Genomic DNA, 17205 nt, shown 5'->3' with positions numbered 1-17205 from the left:
ATCAATTTGAACTTGTATCATTTAGTCACTATCCATTCATGTTTCAACTCCAAATTCACTGAAATAACTTTTCTTTTATCTATTTGACTTTTATTCTTTGGAATGATTCCTTCCTTATATATTTTATGAAACTTACAATCTACAGAAATTCAAGTGCAATATCAATATTTATTGTCTTCTTGGCCATACATTGTGCCAGTGTATTGTATATATATATATGGTAAACAAATAAGCAAGCCAAGAACAATCTGCAAACATGTAATTCCACCACAAAAGTGGTGGAATTAGTGGTGGCTAGCTTGGGGGGAGACAAAGACCAATAGATTGACAGTAGCCACTGGCAGAGGTGAAAGAGATTCTTGCACTGCTTCTATTAGAATGAGCAGAAGCCTGAAAAACAAGATGTATGGTATTTCAGAGACTGCTGGGAGCCATTGCGGTACAAGTAAACACATGGGTTGTGTTAGGGTAGCTAAGAATAGAAACAGGTGCAGGTATACTTGCGTGTACACCAATCCTAGGAGTTTAGTAAATAAATTTGATGAATTTGAGGTATTGCTAAAAACATCAAAGGCAGATATTGTTGGGATATCAGAGACGTGGTGTCACACAGATATAAGGGATGCAGAACTGCAATTTGGGGAGTACAACGTCTACAGAAAGGATAGACAGGATAGGAATGGGGGAGGGGTTATGCTATTAGTTAAGAAACACATAAAAACCAAGGAAGTGAAGCCAGTCGACATCGCTGGACAGGGCAATGTTGAGTCAGTTTGGTGTGACATAAGCATTGGGAGATCAAAATTGAGAGTAGGAGTGTGCTATAGGCCTAATGACTCTGATGAGTATAATAAGGAACTGTACAGGGAAATAGAGTGGGCCAGTAAATCAGAGAGTCTTATAATGGGAGATTTTAATTTCCCAGATATTGACTGGAATTTGGGGGCTGGTTACTCACACACTAGTAGGGCTTTTGTGGATTTATTGGATGATTGTTTTCTACATCAGCATGTTCGGGAGGCAACTAGAGGGAGTAATATTCTTGATTTGATTATCAGTAGTGATTCTTCATGCATTAAGAATCTGCAGATAAATGAACCACTAGGTGGCAGTGATCACAGTGTGCCGAAGTGGGATTTACTCAAAGAGGTAACTACCATTAGGGGCAAAGGGAAGGGTTATTGCTTCCGTAAAGGCGATTACGATGGACTGAGACAGTATTTAAATTCTATACAGTGGGACCAACTGATGATGTTACCAACAGCAAATTCAAAATGGGAAGCATTCAAAGAATTAATCTTGGAAGCTACTAGGCTTTACATACCAACTAAGAAATATTGTTCAAGGTTTAGGCCAAAATGGATGTCAGATGAACTAATGAGGCATATGGCAGAGAAGAAAAATGCATGGGATACTTACAAATTAACACATGACACAGAAGCCTATGACAGATACAAGTTGATATGCAACCAAGTTACAAAGGAGGTTAGGCAGGCGAAGGCAGATTACGAGAAATCCTTGGCAAGGGATGCAAAGAAAAACAGAAAACAGTTCTTTACTTATGTAAACTCTAGAAGGAAGGGGATGAATCAGATTGTCCACTTGATATTGATGGGTCAACTGTTGATGATCCTGCTCAGGTAGCTAACAAACTAAATGAATATTTTGCATCGACATTCACACATGAGGAGTTATTCAGCAAGGGGAATGCCAGAGGTGTATTCAACTCTGGCAGTAAGCTACAGAATCTTGAAATAACTGGGAGTAAAGTGGAGGAGAAACTGTTGAAGATAAACACAAGAAAGGCACCCTCGGTGGATGGGATCTATCCAGTTATATTAAAGGAGGCAGCAAAGGAAGTAAGCAAACCCTTGGCCATAATTATGAGAGCTTCCTTGGACTCAGGGGAGGTACCCATAGACTGGAAATGTGCAAATGTGACCCCAGTTCACAAAGGAGGATCAAAGGCTGACACAAGTAATTATAGACCTGTGAGCTTAACTTCTGTTCCAGGAAAATTAATGGAGGCACTGGTTAAAGAAGCACTGCAGGATCATTTAGACAAGACTTCAGTTATAGCTCAGACACAGCATGGTTTTGTTAAGGGGAAGTCTTGCCTGACCAACTTGATTGGATACTATGATGCAGTCACAAAAGAACTGGATGCAGAGAATAACTTTGATATTATATACTTGGATCTTAGAAAGGCTTTTGATAATGTTGCACATGGAAGACTGCTACACAAATTGGAGCAGTGTGACATTGGAGGCAAATTGCTGCTATGGATAAAGGGGTGGTTGAGGGGGAGAAGACAGAGAGTGGTAATCAATGGACACTGCTCATTGTGGACTAATGTTATTAGTGGAGTCCCTCAGGGCTCAGTGTTGGGTCCATTATTGTTTTCTGTATTTATAAATGATATTGATGATGGTATATCAAGCTTAATGTCCAAGTTTGCAGACGATACAAAGGTTGGCAGGGTTGTCAAGGACACTACTGACACTATGCTGCTGCAACAGGATCTGGAAAGGTTGAGCAGATGGGCTGAGAGGTGGCAAATGAAGTTTAACATTGACAAATGTAAAGTACTATACATGGGAAACAGCAACCCCAGAGCAACGTATCAACTCTGTGGTACTACACTGACAGTGGTAGAGAATGAAAGGGACTTGGGGGTGGTTGTGCAGGCAGATATGAAGTTCTCTGAGCAGTGCAGACGGGCTGCAAGAGTAGCTCATGGAGTATTGTCAATGATATACAGGAATTTTTCCAGCAGGGATAAGGAAGTGATTATTCCATTGTATAAGGCAATGGTCAGGCCACACCTAGAGTACTGTATACAGGTCTGAAGGCCTCATTTCATGAAGGATGTAGAGCTGCTGGAACGAGTACAGAGAAGGGCAACAAGATTAGTGAATGGAACAAAGGGGTGCTCTTACGAAGAAAGGCTTAAGTTTTGCAAATTACAGTGTCCGGAGACTAGGCACCAGCGAGGTGATCTGATAGAGGTGTATAAAGCCTTGAATGGTTTAAGCATGCTCAATGCTGATGGGATTCTTCCTCTAGCTCAGAAAAATCACCTGAGAGGGCATAAATTCAAATTGAGGAAAGACAGAGGTAGGACAGACGTGCGGAAATTTGCCTTTAGCCAGCGGGTGGTTGGTTGGTGGAACAGACTTCCATCCCTTGTGGTGGAGGTTGATAGCCTAAATAAGTTTAAGGCTCAGCTGGACAGGTATTTTGAACGAACAGAGGGGTGAAGTGGAAGTGGTTTTTTTTTTTTTTTTGGCTGATGCTGCATAAGCTTGCTTTCTTGCATCAAATGCCTCTGCCAATGCTAATGCTAATGCTAAAAAGTGTTTCAATTTAAAATAGTCATTTTTTATTTAAAAATAGTTTAAATTTAAAATAGTCATTTTTTTATTTATTTAAATTTAAAACACACATACACACACACACAGACTCATGCACTTCTTAAAAATACCTTTCAAGGTAAGTGTGAGCTTCGACTGGATAGTAACTTGGTTGGAGAAGGATATGGTGAATGGAAAAGAAAATACCAGTAGGGCCTATCACACTCTCATATGCCTATAGACTATCTTATATGCCTATGCCTATAGACGGGTAAAGTAAATGGAATTCATTCATAAGAAAATACTAAGTCACTTCTAGCAGGAATATTGCAGTTTGAGAGATCAGTGCCTTTTGTGTAAAGACAAATATGTGTCAGTGCAAATCTTTATTTTTATGGTTTTCTTTTATAAAAAATCATTGTTGGACAAGTCCACTGTGATAGTATAGTGTTCTCACCATTGTCTCTAGAATTCTTTGGAGAGCTTTGCATTTGAATTTTGTGAGCAACTGGAGGAATTTTTAAAGGCATATCGTGCTTGCTGTAGTTAACTAATATGACGTAGAGGATAAGATGTTTTGGTTGCATAACATGCAAACAGACCTATGAATACACAGTTGTACAAGCTGCACATAAACCATGTGAATTGAGTTACTGAGACCAAAATAATTGATGCACTAAGGAATTCAGCAACCATTAGCCTGCTAATTTGATGAAAATTAATAAGAACAGTCTAAACTATTACTAATTAGTGTGATAATTATGAATTTTACTCATATCCAAAATCATTTCAATAGCCCACACTTGGAAATGTGATTGATTTTTAATCTTTTAAATTAGTTGATTCGCCATTGTTGCTCCCTGTCATAAGTTGATCGTTTGTCACCATTTTGAGAAAAAAAAATTAATTTTGAATCCATATTTCAGTGCTTTTTTGTTTTTTTTTTTTGATAATTATGGATTCATAATATATTTGTTATAAACGCTATGATTTATAATATATTTGTTATGCTTTTATCTCATGTTTACCTTTATGACGCTGAAAAACTGGCTTAGAATCATTAATTTTGTAGCAGCTATTTGAAACAGTCTCTTGGAACCATATTGGATGTAAAAGTTTGATATAATATAACCAACACCTAATAAAATAAACACAACAAGGCATAATAAGTTATGGATTGGTAATATACAGGCAGTTCTCGCTTTGAGTTTTCACTTTACAAGTTCCCAAGTTTACAAGTTTTTTTGTTTTTTTTCCTAGTATCAACAAAATCGAAAATATGAACATTAATTGCAAAAAAAAAAAAAAAGTCAAACATTCATAAATACCGCATTTCAAACCATGCTTGTAGCTATACAATACAGTGTATCTCGCTTTACGATATTAATCCGTTCTAGAGACACCATCGTATCGTGAAAATATCGTAATGTGAACCCAATAACACATTGTTTTTTGGTAATTCGTTCCATGACCTCGGAAGTTGAAATTTTCGCTATATAACTCTCTAAAAGGTCGTTTTTATAGTGTAAATTGTATTAGTTACCAATTGAAATCATTAAAATGCACTACACTTTTATCATTATCATATGTTCTGTTATAAGAACCAATTTTTGAACGGTTTTGTGATATTTTTCTAAAGCACATTTCTGGAGGTCATGACCAGAAAACAATTTGCACTTTCTGGTTTATTGGGCTTTTCTGTTAGGGCATCTAATTATAAACCGGTAGTAAACTCGATGTTATTGCATTTGCAAAAATACCAATAGCTGGAGTTGTGTGGTTTTTTACGTTATTATGGTGAAATGTATTTCATCTTTACTGAAATCTTCAATCGTATAAAAAACATAAAGAAAATTTCAGAATCTGCTCTTCATTCCTTTTTTTTTTTAAGCTTCATAACCTTGTTACGCCGTGCAAATTGTGTTAGTTTCGATTTGTGCATTCCGTTAAAAAATGCTTATGTGTGCTATTGAAATTTATAAAGAAAAGAGAAGATTATCTTAGAAACAAAAGCTTCTTGATGCATTTCTGAAGAAGACGACTCCTTGTGCAACAAACCGAGTGCTGAGTCAATAATGAGTGATCAACAAGTATGCATTTAGTCTATGATGATGATATGACTTACAAATGTTAAAGAATGTTTATTCAAACATTCTTTAACATTTGTAAGTCATAAATAATTTCTTTATTATTATAATTTGCTTGATTTTACAGGCTGCATTTTTATTTCTTTGTATAAATCAATCATTGTTTAAACATAAACTAATTAGCTAACTAATTTCATTGTTGAGAACATAACCCCTATTTTTAACATTGTCTTATGGGAAATAAATTTCCGCTTTACGAGTTTTCTCTTTATGAGCGCGAGCTGGGAACGAATTACCTTGTAAAGTTGAGAACTACCTGTACTATAAAGATAACGGTGAAATATCACCATATATTTATCTGTAATGAAAAAAAAACTACAAAAGTAGTATAAATGGCATCGATTTAATTGTGTCTCATATTGTGAATACTTCTTCACAACGAGTTACCATGTATTGCATCAGGGTACCTATCCGCCCACTGATGATAGGACAATTAGCCTTGAAACAGTGCTGTCTGGGTAGTGGTATCCCCCAAGAATAAGTAACAATAGTCTTTTCTATTGGTGAAGCGTTACTTATTCAAAGTCGTGCAATAATTGTAACTCGTGAAGTAGTCAAAATATGAGTTAAATTGATGCCAAATATACTACTTTCGTAGTTTTTTTCCATTACGAATAAATATATGGTGATATTTCACTGCTATCTTTATAGTATAACCAACAACTAACATTTCACGCACAGAGGTGTAATGCAAAGGTTAATTCTATTTAAGGAAAAAAATTTGCTTCAGTGCATTTTTCCGAGATCTCTGGAGCAAATCTTTGACATTTATCAACAGAAAAAAAAGGCCCACGCAGAAGAAACTTCTTTTTTTTTTTTTTTTTTTTTTTTTTGATTTGGTAGTTGTTGGTACGTCGGCTTCTGTGGCCATATTGCACCTCCCAAGGTTTTTGCAGTACTTTGATCCAAGCCCGAGGCGGGAATCGAACCCGCGACCTTTGGGTTGCCGGGCAGGTACTTTACCCACTCGGCTAGCCCGGTCGGCAAGAAACTTCTATGAATGCATATATAGGATGGCCATAATTTAAGTATCCATATTCAGAGCTCTCTGTATCTCTAAGTCAGTGGTTCCCAATCTTTTTTGATTCGCGAACCCCTTTCAACATAATATTTATATTGCGAACCCCTAAGCCTATATTCTCTGAAATCATATAAAAGTACTGAATTTTCATTATAAAATATTTCCAGCATTACGTTTGTATAAGCGACATTGCGTAATAAAAATTAAATATTATTTTTATACTTTATAAAGCAGCCCCAAGGTTCAGTTCTTTCTCCCACTCTTTTTCCTCTTATATATTAATGGCCTTCTTCCATTGACAGGAAATCCTATCCATAGTTTTGCTGGTGATAGCACAATACTTTCCACCTTCCAATTTGAGGAACCCTGCCCTGCTGAAACAGCTTCATTCAACTTCTCGAGTACCCAATGCCAAATCCTTAAATGCTGATCTCCAGAAATTCTCCAGTGGGGGCAAAGAAAACTTAATTTCAATCCTTCTAAAACTCAGTACTGTCTTATATCTCGCAAAACGGATTCTTCTGCTCCTATGCTTATCTTCGATGACACTCCGATTTCTAGGCAAGATCTTGGGGATTACTGTGACTTCTAATCTTTCTTGGCACAAGCACATTACAAATATTGCTTCCTCTGCATCTAAAAAACTGGTTTTCTCTTTCGCTCTCGCTGTTACTTTTCTTCCAAGCAGCTGTTCACTCTGTACAAATTGCAAATCCGCCCTACCATGGAATATTGTTCCCACATCTGGGGCGGTGTCCCCAAAACCTCTTGCAGGCTTCTAGATTCCACTCAAAAGAGGGAAGTTAGGTTAATTAATGACATCTCTAACAGAGTCTCTCCACTCTGTCTCTTAAATGTTCTATTTCTGTCCCATGTCTTTTCTACAGATACTTCCATGGGCACTGTTCTTCTGAATCGGCTTCTATAATTCTCACTCTCTCTCTTTTAATGCAGTCCGAACACGTGATGAAACCAGTGAACATCCTTTTACTGTCCAACTTCAAACTCACAAAACCAACTTTTCTTCCTCATTTATTCATTCAACTTCTGTTTTCTGGAACAACCTTCCTTCATACGTATTTCCTGAAAATTACAATCTACAGAAGTTCAAGTCTAATGTCAACAAATATCCTCTTTCATCTTTTTTCAGGGTACTAAGTACTGTACCTTCTAAAAAAAAAAAAAAAGGTACCTATACTGATCCTTGAGAATGAAAAAAAAAATAGTATGGAAAACATATTTATTTAAAAAAAGGTTGTTTAGGCTTGGGTAATGCCCTTCCATCATTTCTACTAACCAGGTAATATCAACGCATTGTTTATTCATATCTCATATTGTGAATGAACCTTCAAAACGAGTGGCTAAGGTATTGCACTGCTTTGAATAAGTAACTTCACCAGCCAATGTTACTTATTCTCGGCGATTACCACCACCCAGATGGCACCAGTTCGAAGCTTGTTGGCTTACTCATCGGTGGTTGAGCAGGTACCCTGTTGTTGCATTAGTGACAACCCAGTTATGAAGTATAACTCCACAGTATGAGAGATGCTTGATGGTATGCATGGTTTAATCTTAAACTATTTCTTGACTAAACGTCCAAGAGTATGAAAAAGGTTGTTTAAGCATGGGTAATGCACTTCCATCATTCCTACTACACAGGTAGTATGCATGCATCTGATATCTCGCATTACCCATGCATAAACAACCTTTTTCATACTCTTAGATATTTAGTCAAGAAATAATTTTAGATATTTATTTAACATGTGAACTGTAAAATAGTAAAGTAATTATAAGGAATTGTAGGAGATGTGGTTTATTTCTTTGGCAGGTCTTTACTTTTTATTTAATTTTAGTTTAATTTATAGTTTATTATTAGTTATATTTTATAGCTTACAATAATATACCTATGTAAATCTAAGCAGATGGCATTTTTAGTGCGAACCCCCTGGAACACTTTCGTGAACCCTCATGGTTAACCACCGGTTGGGAACCGCTGCTCTAAGTAATAAGCAGAATACCACCAAAATTAGTAAGTAAACTATTCAAGGCATGGGGAGAAGGATCCCAGGGAAAAAAAATGAATTCAAAAATATGCCAATAGGGGATAATATGGTGCTGTAAAAGAGGAAGGACATGACAAAGTACCAACAAATAAATAACTAAGACAAACATTAATGAAATGTAATCAATGGACACTGCTCATTGTGGACTAATGTTATTAGTGGAGTCACTCAGGGTTCAGCATTGGGTCCATTGTTGTTTTATGTATTTATAAATGATATTGATGATGGTATATAAAGCTTGCAGTTTGCAGACAATACTAAGGTTGGCAGGGTTATCAAGGACACTACTGACACTATGCTGCTGCAACAGGATCTGGAAAGGTTGAGCAGATGGGCTGAGAGGTGGCAAATGAAGTTTAACATTGACAAATGTAAAGTACTACATATGGGAAACAGCAACCCAACAGAGCAACATATCAACTCTGTGGTACTACACTGACAGTGCTAGAGAATGAAAAGGACCTGATGAAAAGGATTGTGCAGGCAGATATGAAGTTCTCTGAGCAGTGCAGATGGCTGTTAAGAGTAGCTCATGGTGTCTTGTCAATGATATACAGGAATTTTTCTAGCAGGGATAAGGAGGTGGTTATTCCCTTGTATAAGGCATGGTCAGGCCACACCTTGAGTTCTGTATACAGGTCTGGAGGCCTCATTTCAAGAAGGATGTAGAGCTGCTGGAACGAGTACAGAGAAGAGCAACAAGATTAGTGAATGGAACAAAGGGGTGCTCTTACGAAGAAAGGCTTAAGTTTTGCAAATTACAGTGTCTGGAGACTAGGCACCGGCAAGGTGATCTGATAGAGGTGTATAAAGCCTTGATTGGTTTGAGCATGCTCAATGCTGATGGGATTCTTCCTCTTGCTCAGAATAATCACCTGAGAGGGCATAAATTCAAATTGAGGTAAGGACACGTCTATCCTACAAACAGATGTAGGACAGACGTGTGAAAATTTGCATTTAGCCAGCAGGTAGTTGGTTGGTGGAACAGACTTCCATCCCTTGTCGTGGAAGTTGATAGCCTAAATAAATTTAAGGCTCAGCTGGACAGGTATTTCGAATGAACGGAGGGGTGAAGTGGCAGTAGGTTTTTTTTTTTTTTTTTTTTTGGCTGATGCTGCATAAGTTTGCTTTCTTGCATCATATGCCTCTGCTAATGGTAATTACAAATTTTTATTTGTGCTCTGCAAAACAAAGAAACTGAATGGCACTAAAGTTTTAATTCCAAACTAAAAATTAAGACATGTAAGAGAGCAGAAAATTTTAAAAAGATAAATTTTCCCAGCAGCAGAGCTATAAAGGCACAACGCGAACATTACAAGCATATCTGTAAGTTTACTGTTAACATGCATCTCACTCTGCCTGATCATGCTTTAATTGCAAAGTTGTTCTACGTTAATGGATGCAATGCAACAGCCACTCTGTGTGAATATAGATTCTGTAAGAACTTACGTTAAGGTCCTTTATCAGCTGCAACAGTTAAAAGGATGATTAACAAATTTGAGGAAACTGGGTCCTTTGTTGTTAAGCCTGGAAGAGGTAGGAAGCCTGTTTCACCTCAAATAGCAAAGGAAGTTGCTATGGCCGACCCATGGATACAGCTGCTGGAACTAGTAGTAGTGCATGGGGAGTAACGAGGCAATTGGATGTCCCATATTCCACTGTTTGGAAAATTCTTCGGAAACTAATCCACTATTATCCCGTAGCCAGGTGGGCAGGAGCAGCAGTGCTTAGCACAAGCTTCTTGATTAGACCGGGGTTCGAGCCCATGCCCACCAAATATGGTTGATGCAGAAAGGTCAGGGAATGACCACCACATATTCCCGGAGCAATATGGCCTTAGTTGCTAATGCTCCTAAAAACCAAATAACAAACAAACAAACAAACCACTATTATCCATACAAAATCAGTCACCAGCAGCAGCTGCAAAGAAATGATCCTGAAAAACGAATGGCATTTTCTTTAACGTTTTTGGCCAGAATGGAAGTGGACGATGCCTGGCCATGGAACATTCTTTGGGGAAATGAGGCCCATTTTTATCTCGATGGGACTGTCAACAGTCAAAACTGCCAAATATGGGCTTCAGAAGCACTGCCTGCTATTCAGCAAATCCCATTGCACTCACCGAAATCACCATCTGGTGTGGTGTGACTTCAAATTTCATCCTAGGGCCATACGTTTTTGAGGAATTCCACCCAGCAGGAGCAGCCACCTGTTCCGTTACAGCACAAAGATATCATCACATGCTGAGCAGTTTCATTATTCCTCAACTGCAGCAAAGAGGATGCCTGGATGAGTCAATTTTTATGCAAGATGGTGCTCCTCCTCATATCGCATGACCAGTACAGCAGCTTCTCTGGCATCACTTTACTGCAGAAAGTTTGCTTCCCATTGCATGGCCACCATGTTTGCCTGAGCTTACACCATGTGATTTTTGGCTGTGGGGTCACCTCAAGGCCAATGTCTATCGGGGAAGTGTCCCTAACCTGGCTGTCTTAAAGGACAACGTAATGCAGTATGTGCAGAACATTACTCCAGAGATGTTACATTCTGCAGTGGTGCACATTGTGCATCGAATGCAATTTCTGGTCCAGAACAGTGGTAATCACATCGAAAACCAACTCCACCATCAGCAACATCATTGACCATCATCGCGAGTATGAGTGAGTTTGGAACTGTGAAACCATTTCCTCTGGCAGTTCAGTTTCTTTCTGTGTTTTTGCAAAGAGCCCAAATAAAATTTGTAATTTCATTAAGGTTTGTTTTACTTATTTATTTGTTGCTACTTTGTCATGTCTTTCCTCTTTTACAGCACCATATTATCCCCTATTGACAGATTTTTGAACTAATATATTTTTTTCATGGCTCCTTCTCCCCATGCGTTGCATGGTTTACTTACCAATTTTGGTGACATTCCGCTCTGAATAGGGATACTTAAATTATGGCCACCCTGTATGTGGAGACAAGCTCCACATTGAATATTTCACTGTAGATTATTTTTATTTTTCCCATTTAAAAGTAAATTAAAGATAAAATTCATAAATATATATTTATGAATTTATGAAAATATTTATTAATATTTATATTTATTCTAAATAGGGCGCCTCCGTAGCCAGGTGGGAAGGAGCAGCAGTGCATAGCACACGCTTCTTGATTAGACTAGGGTTCGAGCCCATCGCCACCAAATATGGAGGATGGGGAAAGGTCAGGGAATGACCACCGCATGTTCTCGGAGCAATATGGCCTTAGTTGCTAATGCTCCTAAAAACCAAATAACAACAACATAACATTTATTCTAAATATAATATTCATTATAAATATTTTCATAAATATTATTAATATTAATGGATTTATAAAAATTCATAATGTATATTTATTAATATAGCTTATGTAGTCTTTGCTAGATATTTTTTCAAAGAAAGTAAACAGAAAACAAATAAAGGAAGAAAAGTCAATGCATTGCATTTTCCTCTTACTATTAGTAATGGCAAATGATGCATGAAAGAAAGCTTAAACATCAGCAGGAGAGTTGAGGAGGGTGGGGGGGGGAACTACCCACTCCATCTTTCCATTCTTTTCCAATTTAAGTCCAAAGTTGTCTGAGAAAAAAAAAAGGATGCCATCAGCATTTAGTTTAAGCAATCCATTTAAAGCCTTAAATAGTGCAGTCTCCTAACAGACACCTAATTTCCAAGCACTGCAATTTTCACATCTCATTTACTGTCAGAAACCCATTTGTGTCCTCAATTGATCTGGTTGTTCTTCTGCAACCAGAAGAAATCCACATCCTTCTTAAAATTAGAATTCCAGACTGTATGCAATACAGGAACTCCCCGACTTATGTAATACTCGACTTACACAAATTTTACTTTATGTAAGTTTTTGCCGGCCGGTGCAAACTTAAAAAAATTGTGGAAACATATTTTGCATCCCATAGGAATAAATGGAGGTATCGTGAAAATATCGTAATGTGAACCCAATAACACATTGGGGTTTTTTTTTTTTTTTTTTTTGGTAATTCATTCCAAGACCTTGAAAGTTGTAATTTTTGCTATATAACTAAACTATTTATCTCTCTAAAAGGTCATTTTTATAATGGAAATTGCATTACACTTTCATCATTATCATATCTTCCCTTATAAGAATCAATTTTGAATGCCTTTGTGATATTTTTCTAAAACACATTTCTGCAGGTCACTACCATAAAACAATAAAAACAATTTGCACTTTACAGTTTATTGGGTTTTTCTGTTAGCACAATCTGTTATAAATGGGTAGTAAACTTGATCTTATTGCATTTGCAATAATCCTGATAACTGAAATTGTGTGGGTTTTTACGTTATTATGGTGAAATGTGTTCCCGCTTCACAGAAATCTTCGATCATATAAAAAACAAATTTTCAGAATCTTCTCTCCATTCCTATTTACTTATTACAATAATGAAGGGAAAGCAACCAACGGAAAGTGCAAGTGCTGGCAGTGCTAGGAAATGAACTGAAACAAAATTGATTTAGAAATGAAGATGATTAATTAAGAAGTACAAAGCAGGAAAGAGATTGTCATCTATTGCACGGAATTAGTCTCGCTGCTTCAACAGTGAATACTATTTTAAGGGACAGCATGCTTATAAAAGAACATGTTGAAGGATCAACGTATTTCACACTAGGGTCAGTCTGCCTCAACAGTGATCACAAAACAGCGTTCAAGTGCTATATCGAAGATTCTTTATAAAGTATTTTTGCTTGAATGGCCATTGGACTCAGGGGCACTTGCCCCTGAGTCCAATGGCCATTCAAGCAAAAGCAAGAGGTATTTATGAAGATATTAAGGATAAGTATGGCGAACCCCAAGCCAAGTTCGCAGCAAGCAATGGGTGGTTTAATAGGTTCAAGCATCGTGCTTGTTTCCAAAACATTAAAGTATGCGGTGAAGTCACCGTGCCGATTCTGCAGCTGCAGTGAAATTTTGTGATGTGTTGGGAAAAAACCTTTCTAAATTTCCACAGCCCCCAACTTCACTGCAGCGGCATGCTTATCAGCTGGAGAGTTAATTCTGGAATGATGCTCGAAAGGTAAAACTTGCTGATGTTATGCCTATCTCCTCTCTCCTTTTGTAATTTTATAATTTTGAAATTTTTGTAATTTTGTACACTTTTTGTAATTATTACTGCACATGAGATTAAAAAAAATTGAATAATTCTATTTACATGTTTGTTGAACATCTCTTTTTTGCCTCTATCAAATTCAGTATGCATAGTTGCGAGTGCGGAATTTCCCTAAATGCTTATTTAGGGAAATTCCGCACTCGCAACTCAGAATTTCCCTAAATGCTTATTTAGGGAAATTCTGACTTACGTAGCATTCCGCGGAACGCAACCCCTACATAAGTTGGGGAGTTCCTGTACTGAAAATGTAGCCTGACCTTTACCTTATACAATGGGGCACACAATAGCCTTAGATGCTGATGCACCATAAAACTCCTAATAACCAACCAACCTTATACAATTGGTAATCATCTCCTTGTCCCAACAGACAAAATTCCTGTATATCATTAATAGAACCATAGCAGCCTATCTGCAATGTTCAGAGAACTCCATGTTGGACTGTACAATTACCCATAGGTCTCTTTCTTCCTCCACCACATTCACCAAAGTAGAACGGTCAGTAATCTGCTGCCCACATGCAGTACCTTGCATTTATTTAAACCTTACTGCGATCTCTCAGCCATCTGCCTAATTTTTTAGGTTTTGTTGCTGCAACAGTAGTAATAGTAGACATTTATCAACCATCTTGGAAACCTGTATCATCTGAAAATTGAGACAGTAAGCTTAATATGCCTTCATCAGCATTAATAAATTAGTGACTAATGCAGACCAGTTTTTACATACTGTAGGTTTCTGTGTCTGCTGTTAATTTATAAACATCTCAAACATGTTATTTCTTTGTAACTGGTCTTATCAGCCCATCTGATATTCATTTAGGTCTAAATCTGGAACAGTATCCCTTAGTTGGAATAAAAAGCTTAGTAACTTCTGTTATTACTTCCCTGAATGCTTCCATTAAGAATTTGCAGTTGGTAAAATCACTGAAAATAATTTAAAAACTGTCTAAGACCATTGTAATCATCTTTACAAAAGAAAAATCCTTCCCTCTACCATTGGCAGTAGTTATATCTTTAAGCAGCTCCTACACCAATATATTATGATCACTTCCACCTGGTAGTTCCTTTATCTAGATATTCTTTTTCACTAAAGAGTCATTACTCTTAATCAGATCAACAATATTGCTTTCTCTTTTTGCTATTTATAGGACCATACTGAAAAAAAATGCCATGAATTAGGTCAGAATGTATGTCTGCAATTCCACCCAGAAACAGTAGGAGAGGTTATATGCTGAAAGCTTTATGTGTTAACTGACTTGAGAAATTTTGCAAGACTTTCAAAGGATATTTTTTCAGAATCAGCCTAGGAGTGAAAAGAGCTTTCACAGATTTTGAAGTTACATCTGCCAGCACACAATCTGTGTGGTGTTAGTTAGTTGGAAGTATAGGTGTAATGGGAGTAATCTACTGACCAGAAGATTGTGAATGGTTTGAATATCCTTTTATGGGTGATTTCCATTTTTTATCCTTAATTGATTGGAGCAGTTGGATAGGAGACAACATATTTTAACTAAGTTACATGATAATTATTTATATCACATGTTAGAGAAAATGCTAGGGGTAAGAATATTCTAGAGTGGTTTGAATACTCACTTTGAGTACTTCTATTGTATTAATACACTCTTACTGTAGTAATTAAATATATATACTGGTGTTCAAAGAAAGTGCATCACCCCTTAAAATTCTATTTGTCATCCAAATAACATAGGTATATGACAATATTTCTTACAGATTGCATCAGATAAGATTGACATGTGTAGGTGATAACGTAATATAATGTTATAAGCACACTCTGCAAGAGTTGCAGTCATTCTTTGCTTGTCAGGATGGCGAGTTACATGCAGTTGATGCCATGAAGAAAGAGTGCTATTGTTGCTTTACACGAGAAAGGATGTTCTTCCCATCAAATTGCTTACAATGGTGTCTTGTAATCAGTCGACAGTGAGTAGATTTCTTTCCAAATTCAGGAATACTGGTTCTGCTGATAGGAAAAAAGGAACCAGAGGCAAGCGAGTCTCTATGCCAAAACAGGACTACGTTTTGCAGTACTTATGCCTTAAAAAAAGGCAAAGCTTCTTTGTCTGAGCGGAAGAACATACAGGAGTGGTAGGAAGTGCAGTAACAGTCAAAAGACGCCTCTTCGAAAATAGACTTGTAGCCCGTCCATCAGAGCCATGCATGTCAGCCTGCATGGCTCTGATGGGAGACAAACGATTCGTTGTAGACCTGGTGAAGAATACCATCCAAACTGTATGGTGTCTACAGTGAAATTCCCTACCAGCCAAATGATATAGGGGTGCATTTCGTATTGCGGAGTAGCACCACCAAATACGGAGGATGCGGAAAGGTCAGGGAATGACCACCGCATATCTCGGAGCAATATGGCCTTAGTTGCTAATGCTCCTAAAAACCAAATAACAAACAAACAAACATTGCGGAGTAGGTCACCTGCAGTTTATAAAAGATTCCATAAATGCCAATGGATACTTGGTTATATTGGGAGGCAAATTGCTGCCAACCATTAGAGACCATTTCAACCTCCCAAGTAACTGCATCTTTCAGGACAACTCTGCTCCTTCTCATCAGTATTTGTTTTAGCTTCATTTCTGCATTCGAAGTTTGACAGTAATATGTTTACATTTGTTACAGGTGAAAAATGGTTGAAAGAACAGTTCATTACAACTCTTAGCTGGCCAGGGAACAGCCTGGACCTGAATCCTATAGAGGACCTGTTGGTATCAACAGGTGGAATCTGCAGTTGCCAGAAAGAAACCAAAGATCCTTCGTGAACTTCAGGAAGCCATAATTCTTGTTTGGAACCACGAACTATCTGTTGACTATCTTCAGAAATTGATCATGTCAATGCCATGACAGTGTGCTTTTGTCATCAGGGCCAGAAGCTGTTCAACTAAATATTAGTTTGCACGTGGTGAACTTTTCATTTTGTTTTCCATTTAGCCCATGATATACTGAAGACAATGATATCCAATGATAAACTGAAGCAAATTGAGGACTTCTGATAACATTTCAGCCATAATTGTCGTGTTTACCAAAACTGTTGTATAAAGGTTGCAAATGCCCATCTTGGAATATTTGGAGAGCACCTGTAAAATATTACTTAGCTTTGCCTTAACTATATATAGTTATTAATAGCTATTAATAAATATCTTTTGTTTATATTTCTATTTGTGATGCTAGTTATTAATGTAACATACCATCGCGAAAAAGGGTTAAAAATGTGAAATTCCTAGGTGATCCACTTTCTTTGAACACCAGCTTATACACGAAGAGTATAAGATGAAGTTTTCTAAACATTAATACACGTTTTGTTTCTTTAGGTGATTGCAGGAGTGACAGGAAACCAAGAGTGTGTAAATGACATCGCAGCATCAGAAGTTTTAGTTTATTTGTTATTAATACTGCATTCTTTTCATTATTCTGCTAGTAAGTATTTTTTTTATTTT

At 37.2% G+C, this 17205-nt stretch overlaps 1 protein-coding gene across 1 annotated transcript in view; it reads left to right on the top strand.

Annotated features, from left to right (window-relative positions):
- The window catches only part of Rme-8 (receptor mediated endocytosis 8), a 699549-nt gene that overhangs the window by 547698 nt on the left and 134646 nt on the right, over window positions 1-17205 (top strand). The window contains exon 43 of the mRNA XM_090387774.1: window positions 17080-17185. Coding sequence (XP_090243900.1) covers window positions 17080-17185 — 106 coding nt within the window. The remainder of the gene's footprint in view (window positions 1-17079; window positions 17186-17205) is intronic.

The sequence above is a fragment of the Mastigoproctus giganteus genome, chromosome 13 (genome assembly GCF_048544385.1).
Source record: "Mastigoproctus giganteus isolate SK-2022 chromosome 13, ASM4854438v1, whole genome shotgun sequence".
Taxonomy (NCBI): domain Eukaryota; kingdom Metazoa; phylum Arthropoda; class Arachnida; order Uropygi; family Thelyphonidae; genus Mastigoproctus; species Mastigoproctus giganteus.
Note: the sequence above shows the minus strand (reverse complement) of the source record. Positions and strands in the feature narration are given on the sequence as shown.